At 37.1% G+C, this 18,208-nt stretch overlaps 1 protein-coding gene across 1 annotated transcript in view; it reads left to right on the top strand.

The window, feature by feature from the left end:
• Positions 1 to 443: 443 nt before the first annotated feature.
• Positions 444 to 18,208, top strand: part of gfra1b (gdnf family receptor alpha 1b) — a 40,153-nt gene continuing 22,388 nt past the window's right edge. Inside the window, exons 1-6 of the mRNA XM_037980604.1 lie at positions 444 to 1,061; positions 1,304 to 1,612; positions 2,568 to 2,651; positions 15,117 to 15,295; positions 15,646 to 15,818; positions 16,706 to 16,815. Coding sequence (XP_037836532.1) covers positions 1,025 to 1,061; positions 1,304 to 1,612; positions 2,568 to 2,651; positions 15,117 to 15,295; positions 15,646 to 15,818; positions 16,706 to 16,815 — 892 coding nt within the window. The 5' untranslated portion in view covers positions 444 to 1,024. The remainder of the gene's footprint in view (positions 1,062 to 1,303; positions 1,613 to 2,567; positions 2,652 to 15,116; positions 15,296 to 15,645; positions 15,819 to 16,705; positions 16,816 to 18,208) is intronic.

Genomic DNA, 18,208 nt, shown 5'->3' with positions numbered 1-18,208 from the left:
TTTTCAAAGTTGGACCAAAACTGCTATGACTTCCTTATCTTCTTTCAAAAGTCTGGCATGAAAGGCGGCGGGTGATATGCATTCCTTCAAAGAATGCTACACCTTTAATTTGGCAATAGGCTTGTCTTTTAAACATTTGTCTAAAAAAAAGGCTTGTTGCAGTTAAATGTGATAGGTTGTGGTGTTTGTATGTAATAATGAGCTATTAAAAGCTTGAAATGGTCACTTGAATGGAGTTAATATTATGCCAAACGGTCCCCGCCGCCGGCCATCTTTTATTTCATTTTCCTTTCATTTGTTTCCTTTTTGCCTGCTTTAATTTGATGTAAATTGAGGCCGTTAATGAGTTCAGGAGGATAATTGGGCGCGCAGCTGTATGACGTCACAACCACACCACGCGCTGCACCTCGAGCTCCTTTTCCCTCAGAGTGGAGTGGAGGGCAGTCCCGTCGTCTTGCCACCTGCAACACCGGACAGTATTTTTTAAAATATATTTTTCTGCATTTTTAGGGGGGGGGGAGGTATAATTTTGCATTTTCTTTCAGAATATGAAAGCTGTCCTTAAGCTTTAGAGTTTGTCACCTCTGACTGCTCGGCTTTTGTGTTTTGTTTTTGGTTTTTTTTTTTCAAGTTTTTCCTCCTCGAACTAACAGTTGGTGTCTACTCACAGACACAGACGCGCGCGCACACACATGCAGCCGCGCGCGGATTCGGCTGAGCAGACAGACGGAATAAGAGCGGAGTGAAGTGGAAACAGTCACTCGGGCACTGATTCGTGTCCTTCAAGGCTTCGTGTTTTGGCTCTGCTGTGGATTTTTTATTTATTTATTTATTGAAGCTGTCGGACTCTCAGAGGTGGAGACGTGGAGACGTGGAGAGGTGGAGGGCTCCTCACTGTTTGGATCTTACAGGATGAACCGTCACCTCAACCTAAACTGTGCGCAACCAGAAGAAAAGTGGATCCGTCTCGCAACTTCTCTTGCCATTTTATTCTAACCTCAGAACCACTATTCCCAGGGGCGCAATGATTTTAACTTTTGTCTTTATTTTGTCCATGCTGGGTAAGTGTTTCATCTGTTCAATTTCAACCGTTTTCAAACTTTATATCAGCTTTTTTTAATTAATATTATTTCAGTAAACGCAGCTTACTGGTGAAATAAGGCACCGAACCCGATTTGTTCTGATTTCTAAGCAGCATTTCATGAACTCTGTAATGATCCCAGCATATTCCCGTTTGTCTCCGGGCGCTCCCCGAGCCCCGCTGTGCGTAAAAGCCACCTCATCCGGTTTTCGTTGCGCGCAGATTCGGCGCTCACCTCGAAGGCTGACGGCGGCTCGGCCTCCCGTCCCGTCCGGCTGGACTGCGTGAAGGCCAGCGAGCACTGCCTGAAGGAGTACACCTGCAGCACCAAGTACCGGACCATGAGGCAGTGCGTGGCGGGCAGGGAGAGCAACTTCAGCGCGGTCACGGGTCCCGAGGCGCAGGGCGAGTGCCGCAGCGCCATAGATGCCATGAAGCAGAGCTCCCTTTACAACTGCAGGTGCAGGAGAGGCATGAAAAAGGAGAAGAACTGTCTGCGGATCTTTTGGAGCATATTTCAGAGTTTGCAAGGTAGGCGCTTGAGCTCAGATGGGGGCATTTGGTGCACGTGGCGCTTTGGAAAGTGTGCGTAAAAGCATTCAGAACTTAGCCTCAAGACTGAAAGATCAACAGCATGTTTTCAGCTTATCAAAAGTAACACAATCGTTCATATAAGCAAACAAAATGGAACACAATACATGTATTTTTTTGCATCTTATTCAGTTACTGTTTTTTCTTTGAATCAATCTGTGATTTCTAAAGAGGTTAGTTACTGTGGAAAGAAAACTTGTATCTGATTTCAAGCCAGAACATGTTTTCAAAGCAAATCTATGCACTGCAATCAAAGTCATAATAGTTGTACTTGCTTATAATGCCTCTGCTATAAGCCCATAATGCAACATATTCATTACAGAGGCTCACATCATGATGCAGCCTGTTCTCAGATTCCTTTCTCATTCAAAAAAAAAAAAAAAAGAGACTGATGAATGCATCTGTGGTAAAAAAGGGAACTCACAGTTTGTTTGTTTTTTATTGTAAATTATTTAAATTCCCAAAATAAACACTCATGTGAATGATTATTCAAAAGGGAATAACTAGTGGATTTACAAACCTGAAATTATTTATTCACACTAAAAGGTTTTTTCTTGTAGGACCTACACATATATTCTTGTTTTTATGCCTTCATGGGGACGCTCATTTGATACAAGACATTTCCTTGTCCCTTTCTTATCTGTAACAATCCTAATTTATTGCCTAATCTAATCTTTAGCGTGAACTTAACCGTAACCAACTTCCAACTTCAACCCCTAAACACAAGTCAAGTCAAAATCTTGAAACCTTATACCTAGGAGGACTGCAAATTAGCTCCTTTGTTAATTATAAAGTCCTCATGATTCTGTGTTTTCACAGAACCCCATGGCGGCAGAAAAACAGCCACACACACAGTTTTAGGCACACATTGTTGACAATCTGTTCTGCCCCGCAGGTAATGATTTACTGGAATACTCCCCGTATGAGCCAGTCAATAGCCGGCTCTCAGACATCTTCCGCTTGGCTCCCATCATAGCTGGTAAGATGAGGTTTTCATGCTTCCAAAGGCTTCAATTTGGGCAGTGTTAAGTCACTGTACATATCACTGACATGTCTCAGTTGCGCTCAGCTTAAGTCACCACGTCACTGCAACATATCTGTCACTATATTTGACAGCCGCTCTTTTCTATCGCTGTCTGGTTTCATGCTGCAGCTTTCAGTGCCCATTATCCACCACAAAAGCTTTTATCTGCTACTGTGACCCGCAGTACACAAAGCAGAATAATTTAGTATATTTCACATTCAGCCCCTCAACACACTGATGAGAGGTCTGCATGTTTTTCCACTGTCACAGTGCTAATATGCTGAACAGCTTTAATGTGCTAGTTTTGAATTAATCATCCTTTTAGAGCAGAACCTCTTTTGTTGGCGCTCCAAGAGCCTGTTGAGGCTGAATGCCTAGATTTAAAAAAAAAAAAAAGAAGAGAAAAAAAATAGTTTGCCTTTTAAAATTTAAATGTCATACATGTCCACAAACGTCAGAGGTGGACCTGGGAGCGTACACTTAGACAGGCCTATATTTAGTTTCACAGAGGAGCAATTAACCATCTGTCTGCATTCAATGGCACAGCAGAAGTAGAGTTCTATGACACAGAACTCACTGGCTCGCCACTGTGCTGGGTTTTCTGGCTGGAGGAGAGCATCTGCTGAACTGGCCGGCTACCATTTCAGTAAAAAAAAAAAAAGTCATTTGTTTCTCTTTTTCCTACCCTGCCTGCCCATTTCTGGCTCTCACTGTGATTGAATCCACTTACCGTATCACAATGGCTTTTCTCCATCTGCGGTGACATAATGCTTTGTCGTCGTTTTAAATTCAGAGTAAAGAAAACATTACCAGAACTTACAATTTTCTCCTGCGCTGGAATAATGCACAAACAATTTGAAGAAATGTTTGGCAATAAGAAAATTTGAAGTACCAAGAGATCAAACTAATTTGGTTAAGTGTTGGCATTGCGATTTAGAAAACATGGATAAACAAAACAAGGCCAAAAAGGTAAAGAAAAAACAGCTTATATTCTGTTAATTTTCACTGTAAAATTATATGCTTAATTTAACTTGAGTAAGATAACAAACACCCCCAAAATTAAAACAACTCATCTGAGGAAATAAGAAAAGGTAAAATCTTGATTAAGGCATGTTTAGAAATCTGATTCCCCACTAATGTGCTCTTCTATCAAAGTCAGTGATTTAGAATATGGAAACTTGGCAGGATAACTTATCAGTATTAGGTGTTATTATCATAAGAAATCACCTCAATTACTTTGATTATGTGAGCAAGACAAATTAAGAGATGAAGTTGAAGCTGAGTAGTCATTTCTTAACAAAGAAGTGTGTAAACAGCCTGAAAGACCTTGAAGAAAAAAAAACAAATCATCTAATGGGTTGGATATCACAGATCCATTTACCATAAGTGACCTCATCCCTGTCTGAATCTAAGCCAAGCCTGGGGAGATCTGCAGAGTAAAATAATGCATGTGAGTCAAGATAGAAAAGCCTTTACCATCTTAGGTCAATATAAAGGATGTGCTGCTGCTACTGTATTAGGACACAATTCCACTTTAATACAGTTGTCAAATTTCAATAAACTTTTGGTCATATAAGAACGCTTTCTTAGACAGGTATTTGGGGTTGTTAATGTCTAGTTCCTGCTTTACCATGTAATGTATCATTGTCATACAGATGTAAATTCCATCAGGACTTCGAGCATATATGCTAGAGTGGTTAGCCATGCTAGTTTCGCTAATGCTACCACTGCCATTTAATGACAAACTACTCGCTTGTTTTGTTAAAGTAGGGAAGTACTGTAGAAATGCTATAGACTGATGATTCCTAAACTGTGATACAAGTACCACTGGTACACAAAAGGAATTTTGGTATAAACTATGTGGATTTATGTAATAATTAAACTTTGGGGAAAAGATCTGGCCAAATTCATTCCTAGTTACATCTCATACATCAGTACAAAATTATCTTATTCCAGAGCTTTCGGGGGAAGGGGTGTAAGGCTAGTCCAATCTACTCTGAATGATACCCTGAACTTCAGCCAAATAGCTTCAGAATCCCCACCCCATCTCACCTTTTCTGATAGGCATTAAGTTAATTAACCATTGTATGCTGATCTGTGGAAAGCTAAAAAGTAGAGTTAGCCAAAAAGTAGTTCATGAGTGGTTCAGGCAAATTGCAATCTTGGCTCCAAATGGAAACCACTTCAGACAAAAGTTCAGTGGGGAGTATTTTGTGAACACCTGTGGAAACTGGTGGATTATAGTGTGCTAGTAGCTACTTAAACAATGCCAAAAAGTGTAAAATAGTGAGGAAATTTGTTTTCAAACCTATATTCAGTTGTTGTTGTTGGGCAGAAAAAGAGCCAAGACCACAGTGTATATGGTGCAATGAATAAGTGGAACCATCACATCTTAAATTGCACCATTCAAACTACAACCAGGGGTTATTCTAGTTTGCTTGTTTATGTCAGAAATGAATAAATTCCTAATTTACTGTTTCTTTAATGTATGTCATAATGGTGGTACTTAGTATTTTCTGAGGTGGTACTTGTTTTAAAACTTTTTTAGAACAACTATTATAGACCGTAAATAAAGATGTTACAGTTGTATGAGGCTTTGTTTTTTTTAACTAACATTTAGAGTATGGCATTCAGCTGCTACTATATTGATCTTTTTGGTGCCATAATTGTTGGTATATTGGGACAAAAATGTGGTGCTAGAAAGAAAAATAAATAAAAACATCTATTTTCACAGTTAAATAGATTTAGGCAATCAAGTTAATGACACCATAATGACTTGTGGGAAATTTTATTGATGTTGTATTTCATGAGGAAATGTTATGCTTTTTGAATTGGAGTGTATTGGAGTCAAAGATTTATTGGAGCTACAACTTTGCATTCATTGGTGGTATTACAATTTCACATAGAAAAATAGATTGTATACATCTGTGATGGTTTCATACATCTGTGTCAAAGACTAAATATCCTAAATTATTTATGACATTGTTTTGTTATAAACAAGGTTTCATAAAACATCTCTCTCAAATATATTCAAGCAGCATCTCCCTACAGATGTTCAAGATGCTAAACTATTATCTGCTTCAAGTTAATGACCAAGAAACCATTTTCACAGCAGCTTAGACATAAATTAGTAGGTAAACACAGCTGCCCCTTTAAGATTTACTACATAAATAGAAAATATCCTTTGGTAATATCACTAGTAACACCTGTTTTTACTCACTATTTGATGTCAAAATGTAAAAATTATATAATGTTTGATTTATTATAAACAAGGCATTACATTAGTTACAATTTGGTTTCTTTACATTAATTTACCTGACTTTTTGAAACAATGGGTGCATCTTTAAATGTCTACAAATTTTATTAGTAGTTACTAAGATAAGTGTGCAATCTCACAAACAAGGCTGTCAAAAATGTTACAGGCAAAAACTAATTATTTTCCCCTCCTTCTGCCAGACAACGAATATGACTCTTTTTGTTGTGATTAATATAGTACGGTAATGACATCAATATTTTAAGTTGACAGGCTTGATATTCAAACCATCAAATCCGCTAATTAGAAGAAGTGGTTTCCAGGAACAGCTGAAATTAAAACCACTTCATGTATAAATCAATAAACCTGATCAATCGATGAAACTGTCTTCCAGAGATGTAACATAATATGATTGTATAGGTTGAGGAAATACTAAGACTAGGCAGACATGTAACTACTTCTACGCTGTGGCAGTAATAATTAAAATCTGCATCACTGAGATAAGAAGGCATCAATGAGGTGGATTTTAAATGTGTCTAGATTTTCTTGGTTATATTGTTTGAAATAAAGAGGAGAGGCTCAGCAAAGACAGACTGTGGAAGAACACTATAGCATCATCAACTCATTATGAATATCTTGTAGAGACAAGGTTTTTTTTTATTATTTCCAATTCTGATTACAATAGTAAAAATAATTAAATTAGTTAAAGGAGATATTTAGAAGAAACCAAACTATCAATAAGATTTACCAAGGAAATAAAGTCAGCCATTTAGTTAATCTGACTCCCAATAAATTGGGAGGAATTTTTTTGTCTTTGTCAGTGTTTCCAATTTGAAATATTTCAAAAGTTTAAATTAAAAAAAATATATAAGCCATCTCACTACAAGCGGCCCCCGTTTGCAGTACCACTCCACTCTTCTCCTGGTCCAACTTCATATCTCATCAGAAGTATCACTAAGGATATAGCCAGTAAAGAAATGAGAGCTTGGCATGATTATATTCTGTTGCAAGGCTCTCAAGGATAATTCAGTTGGTTTAGATGCCCAAAGCAACACATTAATCATAGTAGCATTGGTCCTCTAACACTGGCCCAGCCTGCCTGTGAACTGTGCATATGAGAGGAAGTTACTCTAACTGAACAATCAGTCTGGGTATCAGACTTTAAAATCTGCTGATTGGTTCTGTACATTAGTGCTTTTAGCCAAATCAACAAATCAGATATAGGCATTTTTTCAAAAACATCCCCCTTGTTTTTAATTCTGTCCCTCTTCAACCACAGAATAGCTTATTCTAACATAATTAATAAGTTTGACATTAACTTTAAGATTGTATTATCATATAGTAGAAATGCAGTGCTAAGAAGTAAATCAATTAAAGCTTTTTTCATACAGTTACTAAAACATATTGAAGTTGTTGAATATTGTATTTATACTAATTTTTAGCTCCATTTAGTTACATCTAGTTACTAAAATTATTTTACATAAAACACTCTTCAACCACCTAACAATGCATAAAGTGTAGCCCTCTAAGACCAGGGTTGGGAATCACTGCTATAGAGCACACTTTTGTGTTGTTGGGTGGTTGAAGAGTATTTTTTTAACTTTAAGTGCCTCCCCACGTTTACACAAGCTTAATCAAGTGAAGTTTTGGTAAAGCATTACATACCACTTCACAGACATTTTAATTCCTGCATATTATATTAGTCACCTTTTTACTCATGCTAAGAGAAAACCATTTCTTAATTTACATGGCAAATGTCAAACAATTCTCATTCTCTTTTGTGCTCTAACTCACACTGAAACAACCCATAAAGTTGCTGCGCTGGAAACAGTTCATTATAGGGTTGTGACAGTAAGAATATTTATCCAGATAGATCAGGGCGAAAAGAGCAAAATGATTTTACTTAGTTTTTTTTTTTTTAAGTAATTAGTATTCGTAGGGGAAATAATACTTATGTTATGCTACTGGTCTTACAGGCAAAAGACAGCTAAGTGGTGAGCTCATATTAAACTGAAGGACATTCTTTATAAAACTCATATACTTGAAAAAAACAACAAAATCTGATTTGCTTTTTAAGACTTTATCAGGAGCTACCAACAGCTGACACATCGAATTAGGATACGTCTTCTAATTCATGCAAAACAACATATTTGATACAAATCCTGCCAGGAATGTCACTGAGCAAAGACTGCTGTTTCTAAACTACACACAGAGGCATTTATATACTGACTCACTCACTCCCAGCTCTCTCAGCTTCTTTGACACATATGAATGTTGCTGCAAGATGAAGGCTCAGTTAAATGGCTTGAAAAACAGAAATTTTTCACCAAGATGAATGTACCTGATGGCTGAGCCATGACAGGCTGAACGCAGGGAGCCAAGTGGGTATGCAAGTGTAAGTGAAGCAGGGAGTGGCTAATCATGGCTTTGAGATAAGAAAATAAAGTGCTGTAGGAGACATAGGATGAGATTTTCAGACAGGCATAAAAATTATTTTATGTGAGCTAACCACACCCTTTATTCATATGTGCAAACATATACACAAACACGTTATTACTAATCCTCTACTGCTGCAGAGAAACACCCATTCACATGCAAATCAGACTCTGCATGTCAGCCTTCACACTTACATACTTATTTTCCAAATTCAGAGTCATTGCCTGCAGCTAGCTAAAGTCAAACAGTCAAGATATGCAGAGTTTCCCTTTCACTGATTTTTTTTTGTGGTTAACTCCCACAAAAGGATAAACACTTAATAATCCCAACTACATCACTTTTGAAAGCAGAAAACAGATTCCTAGCATAAAAAAAAATTAAAAAAAATCAAGGCATTTTTTGGAGAGCATCTAAAAAAACAATCTACGTGTTAAAAAATAAAACAAAACAATGTTTGTTATACCTTTAGGTTTTTAAATAGCTGGCAAGTGTTAGAAAACTCACCCATTTCCTGTCATGTGATGTGTGAATTTAGAATGGGGTGTATTTTTGCACAGTACTCAACCAGATTTATTGAGCTAAACATGAGAAGAAAAATAATATGTAGAGGTTGTTCCAACTCTAGTTTGTCTGGACATCTGGTTCATTGATTTCCATTGTGGAAAAGCCCTGTAATTTGGACATGGGTGCACCAATACATACTTTTAGAATCCACCATCCATCGTATTTGCATCTGAAATGATTAATAAAAATATTCAGCTATACAAAACGACCTAGATGGGTTTAAAATGGAACATGCTCATTAAATCACTTGTATATGGAAAACAAAGAGACATGGTGCACTCAAATATGCCACATAAATGTCATTATAATCTATTCCAAAATGATTACACCATTTCTTATTGTTGCCTGCTACTGAGATATGCAAATCTGACATCACTTGCTTCTTTTAACAACTCCACATCTTTTAGTCAATATATATCAAAAGAAATGTTGAAACTGAAAAGTTTTGGACTGTTCTTTTCTTGAAAGGATAGGTCATATCTTTTGAAGTAGGGGTTCTGTGGAAATATTTGTGTAGCCAGCTCTTTGACAAGCTCAGTTTAGAAAAATGAAGGGTATCCACCTTTAATGGTGATGAGTAACTGTTTTTGTCTTTTTTTAAAACATCTGAGCTAGTTTTTGCTAGTTTCTCAGAACTATTGTGAAGCTGTCACAAATGTCTATGTGCACTCGATAAACAAGCTTCAAGGTTTGAAATAAGAGGGAATGGGATGGAGAAAAAAAAAGGGACCTAAACTGATTTTAGCACCATTGTTCAAAATGAATATTGTTAATTTTTTTAAAAAAAGAAGACCGTGACCTCTCAGTTCTGAGAGGTTCTGGTTTTCCACTCATCTGCTGCAGCAACAGTGCGCCATATGTCCACTCAGACTTACAGTTCTCCACCACATCGTGATAATTAGTGAGTCAAACCTGCAGCAGGAGCTGTTATCTCGCAACATTCAACTTGGCTTCATAAGCAATCTGTTTTTTTCTCCCCATGTGGCTGAATGGTATGGAGAAATGCCATCATCTGAACAGCTTCTACAGGCTGTCACAGTCAGCTATTTTTGTTTGGTTTCAGGGGACCTTCATCCTCAGCATGACACCTCTGCAGTGCTGAATTAATACTCTTTCAGTCAATTCAGAATAAATGACTGACAAAGACTAACAAATAGCCGGTGAAGTAAGATTTGGATTTTGATCATTTCTTGGGGCTTTTAATAAATGGGTCTCACGTCTGATCATAAATATTAAGACACTGGTGTGGATTTATTGATGCTGGCTGGAAGCCTGACAGTAGAGAGGGTGCCATGAGGGGGAGGGATTGACCACTGCGGTTTCCTTTCTATGTTGGGAAAGGAGAAAGAGGGCAGTAAATTAAAAGAGGGATTTAAAAACATTAACTTAACCAATCATACACTATCGTTTAGATGCATGTCATCATCCTGAAATAATACTTTCATTTAGGAAAGCCCTGTTAGCTGTATTGGTAAACTAGAGTTTTTCAGTATTCTGCCTCTATATTTTTGTCCATGCAGGTTTTGAGGCTTGGTTTGATACTCTGAATTACTATGTTGTGTGTTTCTTTCACAAGGGAGATTTTTATTGTCATAAAAAGATGAAAACAAAGCAAGTCCAGGTCCACATGTTCTTATTGTTCTATTATCTGCAGAGGCAAAAAAATAACTTGAGAGCTTTTTTGGCAGATGAAAACCATCCACAGTTTATGCTCTGAAATTAACCCCAGTAGAGAAGGAAGTTTCTTTTATTGCTTGTTGCTCCACTGTGTCTGAACTGGGAGAGTCATTACAAGAAATTATGTGCCTTGTGATGATATGTTTGACTGTGTCTGAACACATGAACATTTGGCTCAGAATGGGTTGGAGAGCTGTGGAAGGCCTTATGGATTTTCTGCATGTTACAAGCACTGATTTATGTCTGGAAATATTAATTTGGCCAAATATTTGTAACACAGTTTGCTATTCTGTCCAAGTTATTTCCAAGTCTTTGTTTTTGAAGGTTAGAACCCATTAATCATTTTTATTATTTCTCAGTCACAAACATAAATGGAACAGTTTGGTTTAATTAATTACTGTGGTTTATCTGCTGCTATGTCGGTGATTTACCTAAGAGTGATGTACAAATAAAAATATGGAGCAGCAAAGAAGACATAATAAAGACTACTGACAAATCAGAGTTTACAGCCATGATACATAAATTAAGCCATAAATTCAGGATGCAAGTCACTTCAGTGTATGAACAATACATCTGAAAAAATGGATAAAATTACAATTTTATCATTTCCTACAAAAGGAATAACATCGAAAACAACTTGTAAAAGCCGAGGGAATTGAATCATAGTATAGTCACACAGGAGACAATCTTTTAAAGTGTCGCATGTATACTTTTAGAAAAAAAAAAATAATGGTCACAAAGTATACCTTTCAGTTGTATCCATTTCAGACAACATCTAAGTTTCAAATCTTTGTAGACAAACATTGCATTTTACTAAAAGCCTGTTGGGGAGTTTGCCAACATGGATGTGATGTATATTAAAGCTATTATTGTTTAAAAAAATGCTTAAGTCTATGGATTTGTTAGAGTTTATGTAAGACATGTAAACAATCCACTGAATCCTGCCAGGAGCTGTATGCTGAAAATCATTTCAAATCCTTGATATTTTGTTTCTCACATTCTCAGTCAGTGAGACACAGAATTTCCATCCAGAACACAAAAAATAACCTCTTTTTGTTGTATTTAGTTTTTAGTTGCATGAAACCCTACCTGGCAGACGGTTTCAGAGATCTCTTGCATCAAGCCTCTGAAAGCCACAGAGTTGGGCTCCTGAGTTTTCTGCTGTAGAGGCTTTGCTCAGAGGAGGACAACATTAGGACTCTTGCCAAAAGCCAGATTGTTCGAGCGCTGGTCTAGAGAATTTGACATCAACAAAGACATTTATAGTGGCCCATGAGACACATTATAGTCAATGCACTTCATTTCCTAAACAGTAGATGCCACTAATGAAAATTAATACCGCCTTACTTTTAATCAGTGTTTGACGATTATGTAACATTTGAAATAACCACCTTCTTGGGTTTTGTTCAGTCAAGCAGGCTAGAAATAAAACTTGCTTGCAGAGTGTTTACTGCCGTTTTACCATGCACCACTCATACAGCATGCGACAGGATACAAAAACTGAGAGGTGCACAAGCGTGACACAAAAGTGTCCCACATGACAGGTACCTTAACTGTAGCTTTGACCCGAGTCATTGTTCATGAGGTTGAGAATACCAAGCATAGACTTTGCATAGGTTTGTTCCATTTAATGAATAGGAAATCGGCTGCACCGTTACTGTGCATTGCATTCTGGGTAGAGACACCAACCATAGCACTTACGCCAGGTGGGCAGTGTAAGTGAACAAAAAGTGAAAAGAAGAATGCTATTGATATGAAGAGAAAACATAAGACAACACTAGGTAACAAAATTTCATTTTTGTCTCGTTTCTGGATTAAAACTATAATTTCACAGTTCTTTATAACTAAACCAAATGTAAGGGAAAAAACTGTTTTGAGCCCAGAAGTTTTCATATAATAATAGTTAGTATTGATTTTTAAGTGAGTTAAGGAACTTCAGTTTTCAAAACATGGCAAATAAGTTTAAACAATATAAAAAAAATATATTTAAATGTTGTAAAAGAATTATCAAAAATTCCTCCTGGAATAATGGGCATTTTCTATTGTTTTTCAATAAAAAGAGTTGGGAAATAACACATACGTGCCAGGAACAAACACGATGAAAGTGTATTATGTGTCGTAACAGGTTGTCAAACCAGGACTCATTATCTTCTGTCATGATGGGTGGAGAAGGAGGCAAACCCAGAGCGCAGACTCATCTTTCAAAAAGAAACTAATTTAGTAAAATAAAAGATAATCAAAAACAAAGGCTGACATGGCAGCAAAACCAAACATAACAAAATCCAAAACTGAGACACAAGACGAGAGGGACAACCAGACAGCTCATGAAGCGACAACAGACCAGCGAGTAAGTGGAGGAGAGGACCAGGTTTTAAAGACAGGAGGTAATTAGGGGAGGTGGGCACAGGTGAGATGATTGCAAAATTTAGAGCAAGTGTAGATGGGTGTAGTAGGCAGACAAGAGATAGACTGAGGAGAAGCGAATGATGACAGAGGCACAGACAACAAGACAAAAGGTGAAGACAACAATAAACCCAAACCAAAAGAAACTGAAACACTAAATACAAAAAGAAACTCACAGTAAAACAGAATCCTGACATCTTCATCCTGTTTATAGAACTCGTTTGAGGTTGAAACAGCTTAATAAAAAAAAAAAAAATACAAAGATCAGTCATCAGAAAGTTTGGACAAGAATGAGACTAAAATTAACTTAATAAATGAAAATATGCTTCTGATTTTATAAAGCACAATATCAATATTAAACAGACTGTGACTATTTTCTTACTCTTCATCTGCTGATCATGTTTGTACTGTATTCATGTCAAACCGCATTTTAGTCCTTATAGTAATTTTTAAAACGTGTGAATTTGTTACATCCTAGGTGTGCATTTTGCCTGAGGGTTTCTGTAATTGAGATAAAACTGTCACACCTTTGGCCCGAGAGCTCCAAACAGGAACTCAAGGATCACAGCCCACATCTTTGGGCACTTGTCAGCTATAAGTAATGGATTTTGTAATATGTGATTAACTTAAGGTTCAAGATTGTATTCAGATTTAATCAGAGCTCATTCTGTGGTGCATGAACGAGTGCAGTGAGCTTTAATTCCACCTCAAAAGGCAAAAAATTACAGGATTCATTCTTCCATGTGGAGGCTGAAGATACAGTTTGTGTTACCGTGCAGAAGTCGGTGGAGCAGAGGGGACTTTAAGACGTGAGAGGTGTTATGTTGACCATATAGTGTTTTAATGTGATAGAAGTAAAGATGAGCAACTTTATTTCTAGAAACACATATATTTGTATTTCTATTATTATTATTTGTTATTGAATAGGATGAGATTTTTGTAAAGCAGAGGAAAACATTATCCCATTCAGTCTTATGTGAGATGAGATATATATATATATATATATATATATATATATATAAATATTAAGTACAGTGGTGAAAAGTCATATTAAAGTTGTTGTGTTTTCATGGAATTGTGTGGAGCGCTGATGATTCGGTTTCACAGCTAGAAATACAACATTTGGCCTAAAAATGTAGAGTTCAATCAAGTAACAAAGCGATGGCTGCAAATTCAGCAAGTAGAGCAACAAATTGCTCAAATAAGTACAAAATGTAGCTCCTGGATTCTGACAAAAGTGAGGTAGATTGGGTAGAATGTGAATGTTTAGTAATAAACATAAACAATAACCCAAATAAAGCCAAAATAAATCAAAATAAAGTAAGTTCTGGCAGAGAGGAAGTAACAGTGAACCACATATTGATGCTGTACTTTTCCATATGCACCAGATTATTTGGATTGATATTAGGACTAGGCAGTCATTCAGTAGCATCTACTTTTATAATCTCTATAAGACAGACATATTTGCCCCCCATCAAACACAACCAACAAAGCTATCCACCATTTTCATAAAGAATCCCCTTTAAGAGACCAGAAATACAACAATGACTGATCTCACTTGGGCTCAAAGCTGTCTCGCAGTTGATGTTTTGTGGTTTCATTTAGCAAATTCAGAGTAAATTTCTCACAAATTGGGCTTTAACACCTGAAATAAAAAAAAAGGTGTCTGTGGGAAAATTGAAAGGATCGTTTAAAGCTTTGCTCTCGCTTCATCTCTGGGGTAATCTCCAATTTTCTATCATTTGGATAATAGAGGCAGAAATGCCAGTAACACAATATCTTTTATATTGCTGAAGTACCTGATATAACGCTGTAGCAAAGACATATTTATTAGCTTTATTCATGTGGAAATAGAGACTTTACAGGCATGGTTAGAATTAAATTAGTTTTTAAAGAGATGTAACATATATCTTTGTCTCATACTACTTAGAAATGCATCTAGTTGTAAGAGAACTGCTCTAAAAAACAGAAAAACGGTGACAAAGACAAGAGTTTCTGATTATTACACTTTTCCCCTCAGGAATCTGAGTCTATAGGAATGAAGACATAATTTGTACATTTGACATCATTTCTGTCCTCTGTCCTAGCTGAACCTGCTTCCACTAAGGAGAACAACTGCTTGAATGCTGCCAAGGCCTGTAACCTGAATGACACGTGTAAAAAATATCGCTCGGCTTACATCAACCCCTGCACTAGCAGGGTGTCCGCTTCTGAGGTGTGCAACAAGCGCAAATGCCACAAGGCTCTACGACAGTTCTTTGACAAGGTAATTAAGCAAGTTTGAGAGCTTTCATTGCAACTGACTTTGATGTTGACACTCAAACTAATATGTCTCCCAGGAGACAAACCATCGGGAAAAAAAGCTTTCATCATGAATTTGCATTGAGCTCACTTTTAATCCAATCTCTTTGGAGAAGTCTCGGTTGTGATAACATGCAACTCTATGTGTTGTTACCTCACTGAAAATTACTCTTGATGTTGGGTGGAAGCCCCACTGGATCTGAAGTGTCTGTGGGAGCATAGATGCTTTCCTAGAGGATTTTTATTTTCTTGGGGGATTACATAAAAGTTGAAAGTTTTACATCATTTGTATTTTGTGTTGTTTCCAAAATCAAGGTCCCAGCTAAATACAGCTACGGAATGCTGTTTTGCTCCTGTCCAGTGGGAGATAGGACAGCATGTGCTGAGCGCAGACGACAAACCATTGTACCGATCTGCTCCTACGAGGACAAAGACAAACCCAACTGTCTTTCTCTGCAGAATACCTGCAAGACCAACTATATCTGCAGGTAAAACAGTGCATGGGGAGCCTTAAGATGCTTATTTTTGAAACCTAATCTTTCATCAGACATGCACATGATGTGAACATTCAAACAAAGATGGATCTCATTTGTTTTGACTTATCTTGGTCAGAATACTACTAAATTACAGTACTAAAGTACTCCTTTGTCACCTGACTTCACAGCTATTTCACTTGTAGCTGATTTTAGAGGCATAGTGAGACACTTGATTTCATTCCTCCTACCTTCCCTTCCACTATGATGGGCATTTTAAATGTTATGATTCATTACCCTTCAATATTCAACATAAAAGTTCACACTAGCACAAATCTGTCAATTTTTCCTCAATATCTGCATTTGCCACATCAGCTGGTAGTGACACCTTTTTTTTGACGCAGTCTTTGCTGCGAGTCTTGCGTTAAACAAGCCCAGATTATTAAAACAACACTCTTCAGACATATAAGCTTCCTGAAGTAATTTCAGATTATTACATCAGATACACATATTCAAAATGAGACAAAAGGGGGGAACATAATATCCAAATATGCGCTGTCAAGCACAGGAAGAGTAATGTTTGTATGTGTTCTGTTAGACGTAACCTACCACTGTTCTGGTGCAAAACTGGAATTTAAACATTTAAGTGAGATTTATTTTTTAAAAATCCAATATATTTAAGTTTGTAATCAAAGAGGATAAATAAGGTTAAAAACAAGATATCATATTTTGTTCTGAAATATAAATATTTTTAAAAAGTATATTGACAGAAAGCTCATTCATAGTTTCACATTTCAAATCTTCCAAGCAAATCTAGTGTTTGTGCTTGAGTGTTTTTACAGTGTGTCATCTCTTAAGTGTTTTGATCATAAACAGTTGTCTCTTATCTCGCTCTCTTGTAGGTCGAGGTTGGCAGATTTCTTCAGCAACTGTCAGCCAGAGACTCGCTCCAAATCTGGCTGTCTTAGAGAGAACTATGCTGACTGTCTGCTTGCATATTCTGGTCTGATTGGTAAGATATTACCAAATAATTTGTATATGTTGTAAAAAAAAAAAAAAAAAAAAAAAACAAAACGTTGTTGTTGCTGGGAACCTATTTAAATGAGCACAGAGCCAGAGAAGCTGAATAAGAAATCTGCATGAGATTCTGGACAAAGAGCGGACAGGGAGTCAGTTACATGCACCTCAACAGATAGAAGAGCTGTTAGAAGCTATATGTAGCCTTTTGTTAGCTATACTACAGTGTGATCAAATCTGTGTTCAAATCTAATAGGGGTCCTAGATGGAGTGTGGGGGAGCATGAAGGCAGCGTATCCATTTTCTGGCACCCGTGGTCATGGTTTGGTCCTAGAGACTTAAGAAGTTCTGACCTCATGCCTAGATTATGACAAGATTGTGGAAACAACCTGGTGCAGATGCGATACCTGTGGTGGTAGTGTTGTATGAGCGACGTATGATCTTCTAGAGCAGTGGTGTCCAATCCTGGTCCTGGAGGGCCACTATCCTGCATGTTTCAGCAGGTCTTTAAGTTCTCCAGAAGCCTGTTAATCACTCACTCATTCAAATCAGGTGTGTCAAAGCTGAGACACACCCAAAACATGCAGGATAGTGGCCCTCCAGGACCAGGATTGGACACCACTGTTCTATAGCCTAAGTCACATAACAGCAAAAATGACACATTTAAATATGCTAGATGTGTTTTTATATCTGTGTCGTACAGAAACGTCCTTATTTTGCACAAGGCTTTTTAGCTAGAAGCTGTATACCAAGTTATTATCACATGTTCAGTTGCAAACCCTGCATTTTTGTCCTTGTGTTTTATGGTTCAGGTAGCCGTTCAACAAAGCTATCAAACAACACATCAGATCACAAACTGCAAATCTACAGAGTGAACTCTTCATTGCAGTTCGTGAAGCACCACATTTTGCAGTAACAGATCTTGTTTCGGTCTCCTTACCATCAGGTTTCATAGCGTAGAAAGGGAAAAAAAATGATGTCCCACGGAGCTTTTAAAGTGAGATTTCAACACAGGGCAAAAGAGAGCAATTGTACTCTCAACAGGCAAAAGTTTTCATCTGCACCACTTGTATTATGCTTCACACACGACTCTAACTTTACAAATTTTTATTTCTAGACACCAGTATCTACTTGTGCTCACAGAAATAGCAGCAAACTTGCTCAACCTCATGCTCCGTACAAAAAAAACGGCTGTTTTTTTTTTAGTTACCAAGTCTCTCTAAGGCTATAGTTAACTAACTTTATTGTGTGAATGCTTTATAGCATTCACACCATTGTTTTCCTGTTTCTCTTTATTATCTATTATCTATTATCTATTCTTTAACTATTCCGTACGTTTTTCGGCACCTATCTCCTTCCACAATTTTTCAGCTATTTCAACCATTCAT

This window comes from Kryptolebias marmoratus, linkage group LG17, assembly GCF_001649575.2.
Source record: "Kryptolebias marmoratus isolate JLee-2015 linkage group LG17, ASM164957v2, whole genome shotgun sequence".
NCBI classification, from domain to species: domain Eukaryota; kingdom Metazoa; phylum Chordata; class Actinopteri; order Cyprinodontiformes; family Rivulidae; genus Kryptolebias; species Kryptolebias marmoratus.
The sequence above is the reverse complement of the archived record's forward strand: the minus strand, read 5'-3'. Positions and strand labels throughout refer to the sequence as shown.